This window comes from Nicotiana attenuata, unplaced genomic scaffold, assembly GCF_001879085.1.
Source record: "Nicotiana attenuata strain UT unplaced genomic scaffold, NIATTr2, whole genome shotgun sequence".
Classification (NCBI taxonomy): Eukaryota; Viridiplantae; Streptophyta; class Magnoliopsida; order Solanales; family Solanaceae; genus Nicotiana; species Nicotiana attenuata.
Window position 1 is genome coordinate 177,714 of NW_017670764.1, and position 17,637 is coordinate 195,350.

At 38.7% G+C, this 17,637-nt stretch overlaps 1 protein-coding gene across 1 annotated transcript; it reads right to left on the reverse strand.

The window, feature by feature from the left end:
* Positions 1-10,693: 10,693 nt before the first annotated feature.
* LOC109243105 lies at positions 10,694-11,515 on the reverse strand. Its single transcript, XM_019409997.1, has one exon. It carries the CDS (start codon positions 11,513-11,515, stop codon positions 10,694-10,696), a length of 822 nt encoding a protein of 273 aa, XP_019265542.1.
* Between the last annotated feature and the right edge of the window lie 6,122 nt (positions 11,516-17,637).

Consider the following 17,637-nt stretch of genomic DNA (forward strand, 5'->3'; position numbering starts at 1 on the left):
GAATCACTCTCGCAATTAGAGGCTTTTTAAAGTAGATAAAAAAATTTAACCTATATAGCCACTCACCCAAAATCAGAAAAGCTACAGCTGATGATCATTCAAAATATTCAATTGGATAGTTCACTTAGGGGTGGCAAATGGGCTGTTTGGGTGTATTTGGGCTGGTCAAGATGGACTGACTCATTAAATGGGTCATTGTCCAACCCTGCCTAAAGTTCACTTGGGTTAAGATGGGCTAAACATAGATTTGTAACCCAACCCGCCCAAATTAACCCAAATCTTTGCAATATTCTCAACTTTTAAACACGTATATATAAAATATACTCACATATATAACAATAATTTTTATTTTCATTTTTCGTAAATATCATTTTAACTAAGGCGACAATGTGTACTAATTAACTAGTACATTTTAATGATTATTAGTACTATTAATGGGATACAGGTAATTTTTTACCATTAATTAATACTAGTAATAAAATACTAAATTAAGACTAGCAAACTAATTTACTCTTCGGCCATAAAATGAAAGGATAAAGCATTCTCCATCCTTTCAGTTAAACAATTACTGACTTGACAATAGGAAAAAAATAAAGGAAAAAGATTTACTGAACTTTGATTTAGCTTTTTTATTGTTCCTCGATCATTTGAAGAAAGGAAACATTTATAGAAAAGAAAAAAACCTGTACGAGAAATCATTATGACTTGTTTATGATGGGTATTGGAAAATGCTAAACAAGAGAGGCACCAACATATTACACTTTCGTTGAGAATATTTTCTTTGTATTGTTGATAGTAGCCTATATTATGCGATGTAGACGCTATTTATGCTCTAAGTTAACCATACTTTATTGATGTTTTAAGTGCTAAATGATAATAAAATGCTCTAATTGAGGTTTTTATGCTTTGCAGGAGCTACTCCGAGTTAGGAAGAGGATATAGAGTGTTTGGGATCAAAAATGGAGATACAAGGCCAATCGAGAAGAGCCCGGATGAAAACGAGCAAGAAAAAGCGAAGAAAAAAATGGGCAACAGTCCACCGCGACCGCGGTCGGGCCGCGGCTGGAACGCGGTGGAACAAGGCACAAAACAGAATGGTCTAAAACGACCGCGGTTGGCCCGCGACCGCGGTCGATCTGGAGAATGCCAAGAAAGTCCAGGGGCCAAAGTGTAAAGTGTGGGAAACTTATCCTAACCCTATATAAACTCAACAAACTCGTCCAAGTGAAGGTTAAACTTGTTTTTAGACTCAACTGGAGGCAAGAACAAGTGTGAGAAGATCAGGACACCATTAGAGTTTTTCATTCTTCTTCGTGTTATCATTATTTTGTGAATTATGAATTATCTTAGGGCTTTATCTTGTTTTACCATGAGTAGCTAAACATTTAATCTAGGGTTGATGGAACCAATTGTTGGATGAAATCTTGATTACGTTTTGATATAATTAAACCGTTTCTTATTCTATAATTGTTCAACTATGTGTTTTCCTTTGATTAACTGAAAGAGCCCTTGATTAATCGTGTCTAGTTACCTTGTGTTGCTTGAGAAAGAACACTAGGTTAGATTGTTATTGAACAACACCACTTTTGGGTAAGTTAAGAGATTAATTACTTGAATTTAAAAGCGGGGTTAGAGATAATGAAGCTTTGGTGGAATAATTCTGAGTTGCATAAATCGTTAACTAGAGTATTTCGAGAGAATGCTTCTAGTAAATTATCGTAATTGATCGAGAGATAATTGCGGTAACCTAGAACTCATATTTCTTATAGAATATTACGGCAAAATTATAGCTAACGTGTCAGGAATTAATCCGAAAATTGGGGAAATCAATAACTCTAGACCATTCTACCATTGAAGTTAACTCTATTCTTGATTATTGCTAGTTTTATTATTGTTTTTCATTAGTTCACTAAATTTTACTCATTATCCATTAAAAATCTTGCATCCGGGGATTGTTTGAGCTATTCATTAGCAATGTTAAAAGTTATAGTAAATAGGTTAGTTCCCTGTGAGATTCGACTCTATATTTGCAGCGACCGCTTAGTCCTTTTTATAAGGCGTAGTTGGGCATGATCAAATTTTGGCGCCGTTGCCAGGGAACTAACGGTGTTATTTATTGCAACTTTGAAGAATTGCTAAGATTATTAGTCTTGATAAAATTTCTGTGGTGTAAAATATTTCCATTGAAATTCTCACGGTTGAACTCTTCTGTAACTCAGGTGCGTGCCTAGAAGCTCTTCGAGAACTAGTGAACTCTTTGAAGGGCTCTCAGATCCCGAGAAAGCATTCCGGACATTGAACCGGGCTAGATGAAAAAGTGCTGCAGCAGACGAAAATGTGTGGACCGCAGAGGAAAAGTGCGGACCGCACAATTTTGTCTGCGGCCGCACTTCAGGGTGTTTTACAGGTTCGCTGGTCCGGACCTCGGAAGCTATATCTTTGATCCACAAGAAATTTAGGAGATGATTCAAAAAGGAAAGTCGTAATCCCTNAGGAATTTTTGGGCGAGGAAAGAATAGATATAGGATCCCTTGACTCCATGGTACCTTGAATAGAGATTGCTTTAGTGTGACACTTAGGCTCATTAGTTGACTCTAGCAATAAAGCCTTAAATTCTGTGTTCTTGAGTTGCTTAAGCACTTTGAGCAGAGTGTCTGATGTTCATAACTGAATTGAGTCATGTTCCATGTGTGAGTGAGGCTTTGTGTATTCTATGCTAACACTCAATGCCTAGAACTTGCCCTGTGGGTGTACGAAGCGAAATGGTAGTCTTAATTGGTCTGGAAAGTGATATAGGCGTTTCCTTGTTGAACCTATCTATATATGTTTTCACCCACCTGAGTGTATATATCCTAGTTAACCCCTTTGAGCCTATAATCCTATTTTGCTTGGCAACCACATTACAAGCCTTACCCAAGTTTTGAAGTATCTATCTTTTTGAACCCTATCACCTCTTAGAAGCACTTGATTGTAACGAATATGGAAAAGCTAAAGTGTGGGGTGGCTGGTTGGGCTTTTGAGTGGAACTAAGAAGACATAAAGAAAAAAAAGGGTGCACTGTGTGATAAACAATATTAGAAGCCACCAGAATCTGGAAAAAGAAAACAAAAAAAGAGAGAAGAGACTGAGTTGAATAATTTTTAAAAAAGAATAAGTCTCAAAATGGTGGTGGTTTCTAAAAGAGAAAGTGTGCTTAAAGAAGTAGGGCGTTTAACTCAATGATGTAAAGGTGGAATGAAGATTTGACAAAGGTATGGGCTTAAAAGTGGAAAATGTATTGAAGTGCTTAGGAAGGTGTAGTCACTATGCCCATATGTATCCTACATGTCCCGCAGCCAACATTACAACCAAAGAAGTCCTACTTGATTCTAGACCAAATGGGCTCGATTAGTCGAGTATTACACTATGGGCAAGCCTATGGTGCGTTGATTGTGGCATAAGAATTTATTTCTGAGGGTGAGTGAAATCTTATGTATTTGAATTCCTCGGTGTGTAAATTACGATGACCATGACACAAGTCTCTTTTGTGGTGAGTAGGCACGTGATTCATGAAGGGAAGGTAAGTCTGGACCTCTGACTGAGAGTATGAAAGCCGGTTAGGGACATTATGTGGCTAGAGAGAGAGTCCACTCTTGAGGTTAGGATGTTACACTAAGGTAATTTACCCATGTGAATTATTCTTGGTATAAGGAATAAGGAAGTGACCCAGAGATGATTGGGCCTACAGAGTATGGTTTTGTTGCTAGAGGACTAGCAACAGTTTAAGTGTGGGGTGTTGATAGTAGCCTATATTATGCGATGTAGACACTATTTATGCTATAAGTTAACCATACTTTATTGATGTTTAAGTGCTAAATGATAAAAAAATGCTCTAATTGAGGTTTTTATGCTTTGCAGGAGCTACTCCGAGTTAGGAGGAGGATATAGAGTGTTTTGGGATCAAAAATGGAGATACAAGGCCAATCGAGAAGAGCCCGGATGGAAACGAGCAAGAAAAAGCGAAGAAAAAAATGGGCAACAGTCCACCACGACCGCGGTCGGGCAGCGGCTGGAACGCGGTGGAACAAGGCACAAAATAGAATGGTCTAAAACGACCGCGGTTGGACCGCGACCGTGGTCGATCTGGAGAATGCCAAGAAAGTCCAGGGGCCAAATTGTAAAGCGTGGAAAACTTATTCTAACCCTATATAAACTCAACAAACTCGTCCAAGTGAAGGTTAAGCTTGTTTTTAGACTCAATTGGAGGCAAGAACAAGTGTGAGAAGATCAAGACACCATTAGAGTTTTTCATTCTTCTTCCTGTTATCATTATTTTGTGAATTATGAATTATCTTAGGGCTTTATCTTATTTTACCATGAGTAGCTAAACATTTAATCTAGGGTTGAGGGAACCAATTGTTGGATTAAAATCTTGATTATGTTTTGATATAACTAAGCCGTTTCTTATTCTATAATTGTTCAACTAAGTGTTTTCCTGCGATTAATTGAAAGGGCCCTTGATTAATCGTGTCTAGTTACCTTGTGTTGCTTGAGAAAGAACACTAGGTTAGATTGTTGTTGAACAACACCACTTTTGGGTAATTTAAGAGATTAATTATTTGAATTTAAAAACGAGGTTAGAGATAACGAAGCTTTGGTGGAATAATTCTGAGTTGCATAAATCGTTAACTAGAGTAGTTCGAGAGAATGCTTCTAGTAAATTATCGTAATTGATCGAGAGATAATTGCAGTAACCTAGAACTCATATTTCTTATAGAATATTACGGCGAGATTATAGCTAACGTGTCAGAAATTAATCCGACAATTGGGGAAATCAATAACCCTAGACCATTCTACCATTGAGGTTAACTCTATTCTTGATTATTGCTAGTTTTATTATTGTTTTTCATTAGTTCACTAAATTTTACTCATTATCCATTAAAAATCTTACATCTGGGGATTATTTGAGTTATTCATTAGCATTAGCAGTGTTAAATGTTGTAGTAAATAGGTTAGTTCCCTGTGAGATTCGACTCCGGACTGAAGCGGATTATATATTTGCAACGACCGCTTAGTCCTTTTTATAAGGCGTAGTTGGGCGTGATCAATTGTAAAACCATATTTCAAAATCCTTAATTAGTCAATGTACTAATTTTAATTTTACGGTGAATAGAATAAAAAAGTATTTCAGAAAAGAAAAAATATAAACTTGGATAAACATTATAAAAAATTACTAATTAGTAATTACCAAGTGCCTGAAAATTGGAAAGAACAACTAAACAAGAGATTGAAGTTATACATGGGTCAATATAGAACTCTAAAATTAAGCATTTCTATGGGTTAAGGTTGGGCATCATCATGGGTCTATTTGGACCCATGATGATTTTTGATGGGTTAACTTGGGCTAGCCCAAAACAGCCCATTTTTAAAAGAGATTTTTACATACCTATACACTATGGAAAATTTTATTACCCTAAATGTCCATGTTTAGTTAATTACCTGGCCTAAACAAGTTTTGTTTACAAAATATATACATTCCACCTTAAAAGGCTCCCGATCCATTATTAGTGCCTTCAATCAAGGGATTTAGTTACACCCTTTTCCTTTTTTTTCTCCTCTTCTCTTTCTTCTCTCCAGAATTTTTGGTAAATAGTTGAAATCCCTTCTTTTATTTCTAGCTTCAACATGGACCACGTAATTATTTAAAGCATATCTTCCTGGAACCATTGATGAGTTGAATCTGAAAGACGAGGAGAAAAAAGCCAAGCAGAAAAAACCTTCCCTTTGGGAATCAGTTACTGATTCAAAAGCATGCGCTTTCAAATTTTCTTTTTGATGAAAGGCCAGCGATGAGATCTTCACCAGTTAGTTCCCAGGCAGTGGACTTTTACCAATCTTCTGCGCAAATAAATAAAGTTGCTTGATCAAAATTAAGTCATTCTTTACATGATAAGAGGGATTATTAAGGCAGTTATTCACATTTTATTCATTTATCTTGTACTTCCCAAGAGGGATCAAAAGTCTAAATACTTATCAAAAAAAAAGGATGAACAAAAGTCCTGACAATTTTTGGCATGAGTTATTCATATTTCACTGTTGTAATCTCTATTCCATTTGCTATATCAACAACATTGGCCTATAAATGAATTCCTATTGGAATAGGGAAAGTAGCTTGGAATCAAACTGCTATATAGCTAGCACTTTAAAATATCAAAAAGTAGCTTGTTTTGTTATTGTAGTTGTAGATATATTATACAACTTATCTACAACCTTCGTACATTATTTCTACCCAGTTATATACAACTACAATATCATACAGCTTAGATACAATTTTTATACAAATATTGTTCAACTTTCATACAATATTTATAATTTTTATATATATATAAACAACAGAATATAATTTTTTTACAATTTTACTACAACTGTACTACAATTTTGGAAGTATAATGTATGTCATGTCTTCTTCTTCTTCGAGTTTCAATCTGAAATTCAGCCAAAATCAAGTCTAATCTTTACCAAAACACCCTCAAAATTGAGATATAAACTCCAAACCCCCAATTGTTTGCAAAAACACCCAATCCAAATAATGGTTTTTGAAAATCCAAATTCGAATTCAAAGTTTCAAAGCTTTTTAATGGCTGTCAATGGTGGAAATTGCTGCTCTCTTTTCCTTTGGTTTACATTACTAGAATTAGGGATTGAGAGATAGAGAGAGACATAAAGAGAATTATCAATTGTTTGCAACAACACCCAATTCAAACAAATAATGTTTTTGAAAACCCAAATTCGAATTCAAAGCTTTTTAATTGCTGTCAATGGTGGAATTGCTGCTCTCTTTTCTTTTGCTCTACATTACTGGAATTAGGGGTTGATATATATATATATATATATATATATATATATATATATATATATATATATAGAGAGAGAGAGAGAGAGAGAGAGAGAGAGCGCATTAGGGAGAGAGAATATGGATGAGAAATAATTGATTCCTAATATAAAGGGATACTCATTTAATTCCTAAAGTGTATATAATTGGTAAATCTGTATATAGGAGGTAATTATAAATTTACTAAATTGAGCTAAGTATGAAGAAGAATTGATTAGGGTTCATTAGAGAAAGAGGAACGAGAGAAAGAAAATTTCATTTTTGTTAAGTTCTAGAATGTACCGACCTAACCTCTATCTCTCTATTGTTTTTACATTATATTGGGCTTTAGCCCAAAAGCTCAAATACAAATAAATACACCCTAGCTAAACTGGTAGTGGGCATGTATCATGGGCCGTAGTAAGCTGAAGTACAACACCCCCCTTCAAGTTGGAGGGTGCTACAACCCCCAACTTGANGAGACAGGAGATCCAATTGAGCAACAAAGAGTGATGAATAGCTCCAGTGAGTGGCTTTGTAAAAATGTCAGCGAGCTGAGAAGTGGTAGTAACATGATGCAAGGAGATTAGTCCATCACCAAGTTTATTCCGAACGAAATGACAATCCAATTCAATGTGCTTTGTCCGCTCATGAAAAACAAGATTCTTAATGGCCGCCTGGTTGTCACAAAACACTGGCACAACAGAAGATACAGCAACACCAAAATTAGATAAAAGTTGAACAACCCAAGTCAACTCCGTAACCACCTTACTAGGAGCACTGTACTCAGCCTCAGCGGAAGAAAGGGATACAACTAGTTGCTTCTTAGCCTTCCAACCAATGAGAGAATCCCCCAAAAGAATGCAAAACCCAGTGACTGATCTTCGAGTGTCTAGGCAAGCAGCCCAGTCACTATCACAGAAAGCGGACAAAGAAAGAGATGGAGAATTGCCATATGACACCCCAACATCAGAAGTACCTTTGAGGTATCGAAGTAAATGCAAAGCAGCCTTCATGTGGGAAGTACAAGTGGCCTGCATGAACTGGCTGAGATGTTGGATAGTAAAGCAAAGGTTAGGCCTTGTGTGAGTCAAAAAGTTCAACTTCCCCACCAAGGTTCTATAAGTGTCAGGAGAAGGCAGAGGATCACCCATGGCAGCCTTCAACTTAGAGTTCAAATCCAAAAGACAAGTCACAGGAGACAACATATCACAATTGTAATCATAAAGTAGATCTCTGATAAACTTTCTTTGATGTAGTAATAGCCCAAAAGGAAGACATGCCACTTCTATGACAAGAAAGTAGTTAAGAACACCCAGATCTTTGATTTTGAACTGATTGTCCAAGAAGAGTTTCAAAGCAGAGATTTCTTCCAAATCATCACCAGTAAGTATTATATCATCCACATAAACGACAAGGAGGACAATGGAACCACCTGATCTTCTAATGAAAAGGGAATAGTCATTCAAAGAATGGAAATAACCCCTAGAACACTAAGCATGAGACAGCTTGGCATACCACTGCCTAGATGCATGTCTCAAACCATACAAAGATTTTTGAAGATGACAAACCAAATTAGAAGACTGACCAGATGAAGCAACACTCTTAGCAGACAAACCAGGGGGCAATTTCATGTAGACCTCCTCATCCAAGTCCCCATGCAAAAATGCATTATTTACATCAAGTTGAAACATAGACCAATTCCTTTTCACAGCCACAACAATGAGACATTTAACAGTAGAAAATTTGATGACTGGAGAAAAAGTTTCATTAAAAATCTACACCCTCCACCTGTGTATCACCCCTAATAACCAGCCTAGCTTTATATCCTTCTATAGACCCATCAACCTTATATTTTATCTTATAGAACCATTTACAACCTATGGATTTCTTGCCATGAGGTAATTCAACAATGGACCAAGTATCATTAGCCTCAAGAGCCTCAAATTCCTTTCTCATGGCCTCTTGCCAAGCTGGAATAGAAGCTGCCTGATGGTAAGCTTGGGGTTCCAGGCCAGCAGTGCTAACTGAACTTTGAGCACAAAAGGGAGAAGAACTAGAGCCACATAGAGAAGGAGGCAGACTGCAAACATACTGTTGAAGATGACTAGGAGTAACATGATTTCTGGTGGATCTCCTAACAGGAGCTGGAGATAAACTAGGGGCAATAGGAGGAGCAGGAGCAGGTTCAAGGATAGGAGAAGAGAGAGGAACAGACACATGAGAAGGAATAGAAGAAGAAGAGGGAGAAGTAACAGATGTTGAGGATGAGACATGATCAGGTTCATGAGAAGAGGTGTAATGAAACTCATCAGAAGAGAAAGGAACAGGAGAAGAAGATAATGTAGAAGTAACAAATGAAGGAGAGACTGAGGCAAAAGGGAAAATACCCTCATGAAATACTATATCTCTAGAAATAAAGGTTAGTTTAGTAGCTAGGTTGTAAATTTTATAACCTTTTTTAGCCAAGGGATATCCCAGGAAAACACAAGGATCGGCTCTAGGTTGAAACTTGTCCTTGTGACACTTAGGAAATGTGGAGAAACACAAGCAACCAAAGGTTCTAATGTGATTAAATGAGGGGGGTTTCCCAAAGAGTAATTCAAAAGGAGTTTTATTGGCAAGCAATTTGGAAGGGAATCTATTAATGAGGTAAGTGGCAGTGAGGACACAATCACCCCAAAACTTAATAGGTAACTTGTATTGAAAAAGTAAAGCTCTAGAGGTTTCCAACAAATGCCTATGTTTTCTTTCAACTACCCCATTTTGTTGTGGTATGTGTGGGAAAGATGTTTGGTGAACAATGCCATTGTCAACAAAGAATTGGCCAACAAGAGCACCAGACCCAAGTTCACGAGCATTATCGCTTCTAATAGTTTGAATGCAAGTTTGAAATTGTGTTTTGACCATGGCAACAAAAGCTTTAATCAGAGGAAAAGCATTACTTTTAGACCCCATAAGGTGAGTCCAAGTGGATCTAGTGAAATCATCTACTATAGTCAAAAAATATTTGCACCCATTGTAAGTAGGAGTGCTATATGGTCCCCAAGTATCCACATGTACAAGTTGGAAAGGATGAGAAGTTTTGATAGAGCTATCAGGAAAGAAGAGTCTAGGTTGCCTAGCTAAGGGACAGATACAACAAGTAAAAGGTTGTTTGGAGGAAAATTTGCATGGAATGGATGAAATATCCTTCATTCTGTCAAAGAGGATATGCCCCAACCTATTGCGCCATAAAATCTCCATTTTATTCAAATCAGAATGGTAGGTACAATGATTATCAGTTCCAATAGCAGCCAATGGAGAATGGTATTTACAATTGGATGACATAGAAGAACAAGTAGGAAAACTATTACAAGCAGCAGCAAGAGCAGTAGAATCAAATTGTGGACATGGCTGCACAAGCTTGTATAGCCCATGATCCTGTTTACCAATTTCCAGTGGCCTCTTCATTGAAGGGGTCTGTATGAGAAAACATGAAGATTTACCAAACAAAACCAGGCAATCTAATTGTGCAACACGCTTGTGAACAGAAATAAGATTGTGCTGGAAACTAGGGACAAAAAGTACATGATGAAGTGTGAAAGAAAGAAAGTGAAGAGAACCAGTACAAGTGACTTTGACTTTATATCCGTTAGGAAGTGTGACCAAATATGGGACAACTAAAGGCTGAATATAAAAAAGAAGTTCTTTCTTAGAAGTCATGTGATTAGTGGCCCCAGAATCTATTATCCAAGTGTACTCATGAACTCTTGTTAGCATGCACGCACCATAAGACACCTTACCTACACAATCAGGGGAAGGAACTATACCCGCAAAATTAGCAGAAGCCATCAGATTAGACTAAGGGAGAGACTCTGAAATGTGATGTTGCTGAAGTAACACCAGGAGCTGAGCATACTGGTCCTTAGACAGACCAGGAATCACAAAATTAGAATCAACAGGACTCTCAGTGGAAACTGGTGCAGATTCAGAAGCACAAGCTGAACTCTGCACCTCAACATTTGCAGCAGTTCGTTCACCTTTGGTGAATTTAAAGTTTGGTGGAAATCCATGGAGCTTATAGCATTTATCAATCAAATGTCCAGGTTTCTTATAATACTTGCATAAAAGAGAAGACTTGTTCTGATCAAAACTGACTTTCTGGACAAACTGTCTAGGAGGGGCAGATTTATTGTTCAGATTGACATGAAAAGAAGCAGAGTCACCCTGGAAATGAGAATTAGGAGTAATTTGCCTCTGCTTTTCATCTTGGAGGAGGATACTATAAGCAGTATCGAGAGAAGGTGGAGGTTGCATCATGAGCAAGTTGCTCCTAACACCAACATAGGTCTCATTCAGACCCATGAGGAATTGGTGTAATCTGTTCTCCTCTTCCTCCTTCTGAAGTCCAGGTTTAGCAGCACAAACACAAGTGTTGGCATGATTAGTGCACATAAACCTCAGTTCATCCCATAACTTCTTGAGTTTGTTGAAATAGGAAGCAATGTTCAATGAACCCTGATGAGTAGATGTTATCTCTTGCTTAATCTCAAACACCTTAATTCCACTAACTGAACCATATCTTCTATTAAGCTGACCCCAAATACTTTCAGCAGTATCCGAGTATTGAACACTCTCAGCTATGTCCGGGGATAGGGAATTAGTCAACCAGGAAATAACCATATTATTACACCTATCCCACTACTTAAACTGAGGAGTATCCTCAGCTGGTCTCGGACAACTCCCATCAATGAATCCTATTTTATTTCTAGCAAACAGAGATACGATCATATTCCGCCTCCAACCCCCAAAACCAGTCCCAGAGAAGGGCACACTAACAAGAGATACACCAGGCACATCAAAAGAAAGTAAAAAAAGCGGACTGGATGGGTCAGGAGTATAGGTAGTACTCGAGGATGTATCAGAACCTCCCATAGCGACAGTCAGAGACTTTCGTCGAAGTAAACAGATGACCAATGCAAGGAAAGGAAAATTGAAAGAGATTACCATATGTTTTCGCTACAGGAAAACAAACGGCCATGAATGTAGATTCCAAAAGTCTGAATGAAAAAACCCTAGGTCAGCAGCGGAGGAGGAAATCGGTCCAATTCGATCCAAAATCACCCACACGTATCACACATACCACCAATAGATGATGAATAAGTAACTCCTACCTTGATTTTGTCTGCAAATCCAGAGGAAACTACCAGAAGCAGAGTCAACCACGAACACTGACAATCGAGTGAAAAATTGATGAAAATGAGTGAGGGTAACACCGCTCAAAACAGGAAGAAGAGAATCAGCGGATCATCCGCTCTGATACCATGTATATTTACTAAATTGAGCTAAGTATGAAGAAGAATTGATTAGGGTTCATTAGAGAAAGAGGAACGAGAGAGAGAAAATTTCATTTCTGTTAAGTTCTAGAATGTACCGACCTAACCTCTATCTCTCTATTGTTTTTACATTATATTGGGCTTTAGCCCAGAAGCTCAAATACAAATAAATACACCCTAGCTAAACTGGTAGTGGCCCTGTATCATGGGCCGCAGACTAGTAAGCTGAAGTCCAACAGTAATTAAATTGAAACTTGAGTAGGGAAGGTAATAAAGTTTCCAATAATGTATAGGTATGTATAAATCCCTTTTTAAAACTGTTCTAACCACAAACCTATTAAAATTGTGCAGGTTGAACGGGTCAAATGGATTTGGATTACTTTTGCCACCCCTAAGTTCACATAAACTCAATCACCAATGTCCTCCCAAGTCTATTTGGTTTTGGAAACAAAACAGTTTCGTCAACGTGCATCATTTTCTGAAACAATACATACGAAGAAATGACACAATTTTTGGGTCTAGCGGCAATATATAAGCACTTCCAAAATAATTCAAAATTAATTTTTCGATATTGAATAACAAAAGATGCACAACAAGAATATAAAACAAAAATAAAGTCTGGCCTTCTCCGTCAAAGGAACTAATGGGTAGTGGTCCACGACGGGGCAGAACCGGCAGGCGTGAACACACGTGTGTCATTAATTATTATTTGTCTATTTGCAATTTGGAATTAGAGAACCGTTTGACCCGATCAAAGCAACAAACGCCAGCTTGCTTGCTTTGCTTTGTCGCTCCTCTCTTTCTCATAATAACAATGGGCATTGTTGTGATAATTGTATAACTAGTGCAAAAAATTTATGATTACTATTTTTTGTAATTATAAATACGTACTACTTAATATAAATTTTATCTTATATATACATAAGTTAAAGATGATGAGTATGCTCACAGCTCACGTTGTTGTGTTGGTCCTCCATCCAGCATTACATCCAATTGAAGCTTAAACTTCTCCCTCATATTTTAGGCTAAGGTCTACAGTTTTTAAATCGAGAAGATAAAAACTTACTCGTATTTAATATTTGAATTAAATTATATATGCAGAATGAAATTTTTTTGTTGCATAAATTACTTAATTAGAGTTTATATTATATACTCTTATTTCATTTTATCTCTTAACTATGAAATATCAATATTGTTAGGGTAAATGTTAAGTTTTTATAAGTATTTTTTATTTGGAGTTTCGCTAATGTACTACATAATTATTCATGTTTACCCGTAAAGCGGCACAATTGAATTTATACGTGATTTATAGACAAGTAAATCGACTTGACCCTAAAATGATAAATAAATTAAACAAGAATATAGGACTTAACGTTGAAATCGAGATAAAACAGCAGAAATCCTGGTTCCTGGAGCAGAGCTTCCGGAGACAATAGTAACAAATATTTTTAAGTAGGAAGATAAAATATTATAGAGTTTTGAACAAAGTATAGTATATGCTTGTCAGAATATTCGTGTCCCTTACAATGGTTGTAAAGCTCACTATTTATAGTTGCACCTAGGGAACAAGGTCCTAGGATCAAGCCCCTCTTAAATGACAATTATAAGGGCTATTGAAGAATGTGTAACGGTAGGCAGTGAATGTCATATTCTCTATAACTGGCCATGTACTTAATGTTATAGAATATTTTTCATTAAATGCTACCGGGTGGCAGGCATTTGTTTCGCCTTTATGAACACCATCCCCTTCGGGGACAAATGCGATTGTTGCCTTCAGACCTGATTGCCTTCTCTTCGGCTCCGCGTATCACTTTATCATGTGAGCATCTAATATGAATATATTTTACCCTATACAGATAGTCCCCTGTTTTCCGGTGGCATACCCTTGTGTCACCGGGAAGTTGGTAAAGATACCTTTCTTGGCGGAAAATTCTCATGAGCCCCTCTGAAAAGTTTCTGACGGTTGATTAGACGCACGTCTCTCCGCATTTAATGCCCCGAACACGCATCATCCCATGATTCAGCAACACTTTCGCTGGTTCTCGAGGTAATCATGGCCACGATTTTACCCGGCTATCCCTTTACTTATACGTATCACTCTTCCCATTTTCACTTCATGCTTCTCTAAAGTCTCTCGAACTCTCCTTACTCAACTCACACTTGCTTTCAACTCCCTCTAATCTTCTTCTTCAGAGAAAAAACCTTTTCTCCCTGTTGATACAATGGCCTCATCTTCTAGAAATCCTAGTGCCTCAAAGAACAAAGAAAATACTGATGATGCTTCTCCTCCTACGGTGAGCACCATCATTCCCAGAAAACTCATCACAACTAAGGACTTCGAAGAGAAGTACCCTTTTGCTAACCCTCGCACATGGGTTGTTGGCGTGCATCCTTTTTCCATCCATCCTTTTAGCATCCCTGCTGTGAAGTCAAGATTTAAACATCATCGCTCCTGACCTAGCGGAGCGGGTAACCTTTTACAAGAAGGGTTTTACGTATGTTTATACGTATCCCTTTACTTTGGGCTTGTTCTCGATGAACGGGGGGATTGACTCCGTTATCTTGGAGTTTTGCCTTCGTCACCAAGTCTGCTTGGCACAGGTGAGCCCCTCTGTGTGGCGAACTGTTGCTTGTCTTCGGTGTCTATGCTAGGAGATGGGAGAAGAGTTATCCCAGGCTCGACTGATGAAACTTTATTCCCCCAAGATTTTTCTTGGGGGAATGATAAACTTCTGCAAACGTGGCCACCATGTGTTGCTAACCAGCATGGATGATGGCAACGACCGTGGATGGATGGAGCAGTTCATCGCAGTTACCACCAGGGACATCATTCCGGCCACGACTCCATCCTTTTCTGAATTATGGACCGCACTCGTAAGTTCATCTTTTATCCTTTCTTCTAGTTAAGGATTGTCCAATGTTGTTACTGATCTTTCTTCTTTTACTATTCTAACAACTCGGTGGACACCACCTTAGGCTTGAAGGCTTGGATCAGTGGGTCCAAAAGATTCTGGATGTCACTACGCCAGAGACCCACAAGTGGAAAGAACTGGACCTTAAATATGGGTGGAAGGCCAACAATCGTGGTAGGTTAAACTTATCTTGTTTTTATTCTTTGTATAGGAAAATTGGTTAACTTTTCTTCCATGTTGAATTCAGGTCTACCGCAGGGCTCTGTTACCGTCCTAGAGGAGGACGTTTTGGCTGATGCAGTGAGGTTGCTGCAGGAGGCCTTTACCCGAACATCTGTCACCAAGCCTGCTTCCAGTGCAAGTGCTTCTTCTCGGAGTCCCTGGACGGAGAACAAGCAACAAAAAAGGCGATGTTCATCCACGACCGAGGGCAAAAATAAAAAGGCGAAGAGCGCTGCACCCGAGCTATCCACGGACGTTGTGGTGATGAGTGCTGCCCCCGAACCAACCATAGACACCGTGGTGATCGATGATGATGGAGGAGCCAGTGATAATGGAGCTTCTCTATATAGAAGACGATGACCTTCATCAGCTCAACAGAATGCTCAATCTGTTGAGTTAGTTACGCTAACCGAAGACGACACCCCAACACTCTGGAGGGAATATGATATGGTGGAGGATTTTAACTCTCGCTTTCGAGTCCCAGTCTTCGTGCCTGGTAGCGTGAGGCTGGGTACCGAGTCTCTTCCGTCTTTGGTTAATGAGAACCTAACAACTAGCACTGCATTTGCCGCAGCTGCTTCTCAACCTATAATACCATCAGCTTCATCTCCTTCTTCTCCAACCTTGCCTTCGCCACCAACAACCGCTATATCATCTTCACAAGCCGCAGTCATCCGAGAGGAGGATGTTACTCTTCCCCAATCCCCAGTTCATGGGAATTTGGGGCATAATTACTCTACCCCCTCCGAAGATCCTCAAAGGAGGAGGAGAGTTTCCCTCTCGGTTTCTACTAAATGCCATTTGCTGTCCCGGTAGGTGGAACTTGCTAATTATCTGAAGCCTCTGGCTTCAGAAAAAGATAGGAATAAAATACAATCTCTCTCGGGAGAGTGTTTTTTGAACAATGCCATGCACAACGCAACAAGGGTACAGACTTTGTTTCCTCTATTATTTTTTCTATCTTTGTTATGGTAGGGTTTTTAGTTTGTATTTCTGTTTTGCGGGCTAACTTCCTTGCTTCTGAGGGCCTTCAAAGGTTGATTCATGATAGGAGGAACTCACCTCCGGGCAGGATCAACTGTTGACCGAGCTAGAATAAATTGCTGCTCGTCTCTTGGAACTGGAAGCACGAGCTGTTGAGGCCATTGAGTTGGAGGATCGATTGCAACAAAGTGAGCAAGAGGTAGTGACCCTTGGCCCAGAAGCTTCCATGTTAAGGGTACAATTTGAAGAGGCCAGGGCCAAATAGGTTAAAGTCCATAATGTCGTTCTTGCTGCATCCGATGGTGAGGCTGCCTCTGTTGAAAGATTGAATAATTTGGAGGCAACTTTGAACTCCAAAAGCTGAATAAGCTACCGCTATCGAGGAGAAGTATGCCCGTTTGGAAGAGAGGCATAAGAAACTCATGGAACACAATAGAGTTTTTAATTCTACTATCCGTGACCTTGATGTCATCCTCCAGGCCGCTAGATCTAAGCGGGATAACCTTTCGACCGAGGTTGACCGTCTTAAGGAAGAGCTTCAGCATCGAGCAGCTTCCCTTATTGTTGAAAAAATATATTTTATGTATAGAACGAGGAGAAAAACCTTGGAAGAGGCCAAATCGGGCATCATTGACTTTGATGCTGAAATCGCTAAGGCCCGTAAGCTGGAGTCAATTGCCCGAAGGGGTATCCCGGTCCAACCTGATGCTACCGGCCCTTCTGGTTCCGGTTCCGAGTTCTCAGGAATTGAAGAAGAACCTGAAGAGGATGATGTAGAAGACCAAGATAGTGAAGGCCAAGATATTGAGCCGGCGGTGGATCTACCTACTTCTCTCGGTGGTGCAGATGCTTCTCTTCCTCCGAAATCCGAGGGTGCAATAGTTTATATTTTGGCTTTTTTTTTTCTTCTCCATACATTTGTATTTGTGCTTCTTGGCACGTTTGTTGTGAATAAAGGTATATTTTCATTTAAGTATTGTGCAAGTCTTTCTCTTTGCTTACGTTTCGTCTATATATTAAGGAAGTTTTTCTCTTTGAGTCGAATTATGCAACGCTTCAGGTGTATTTTTCCCCGAGAGCATTTGGATTCCGGGCTTAAGCTCTTTCGGAATCAACCCTTTACCATGAGGGTTTTATAAGAGAGGGCCCTCTTATGTTTACGATGCTCTTGAAGAGGACGTCTCATGTTCATTACGGCAGTAGCATTTGAAGTACTTGTTTAACTTTCAAATGATAAACTAATTCATCGATAGGACAAGAAACAAGATAAAAATAAAAGGACTTTACTTTGTTCCTTCCATTTTCGAAAGTACATAAACATTCATTGTGCTAAAAAGAAATTGCCATTACT

Coding starts and splice junctions, on each gene's coding strand:
- LOC109243105 (XM_019409997.1), bottom strand. CDS start 11,515: ATGGTTATTTCCTGGTTGACTAATTCCCTATCCCCGGACATAGCTGAG.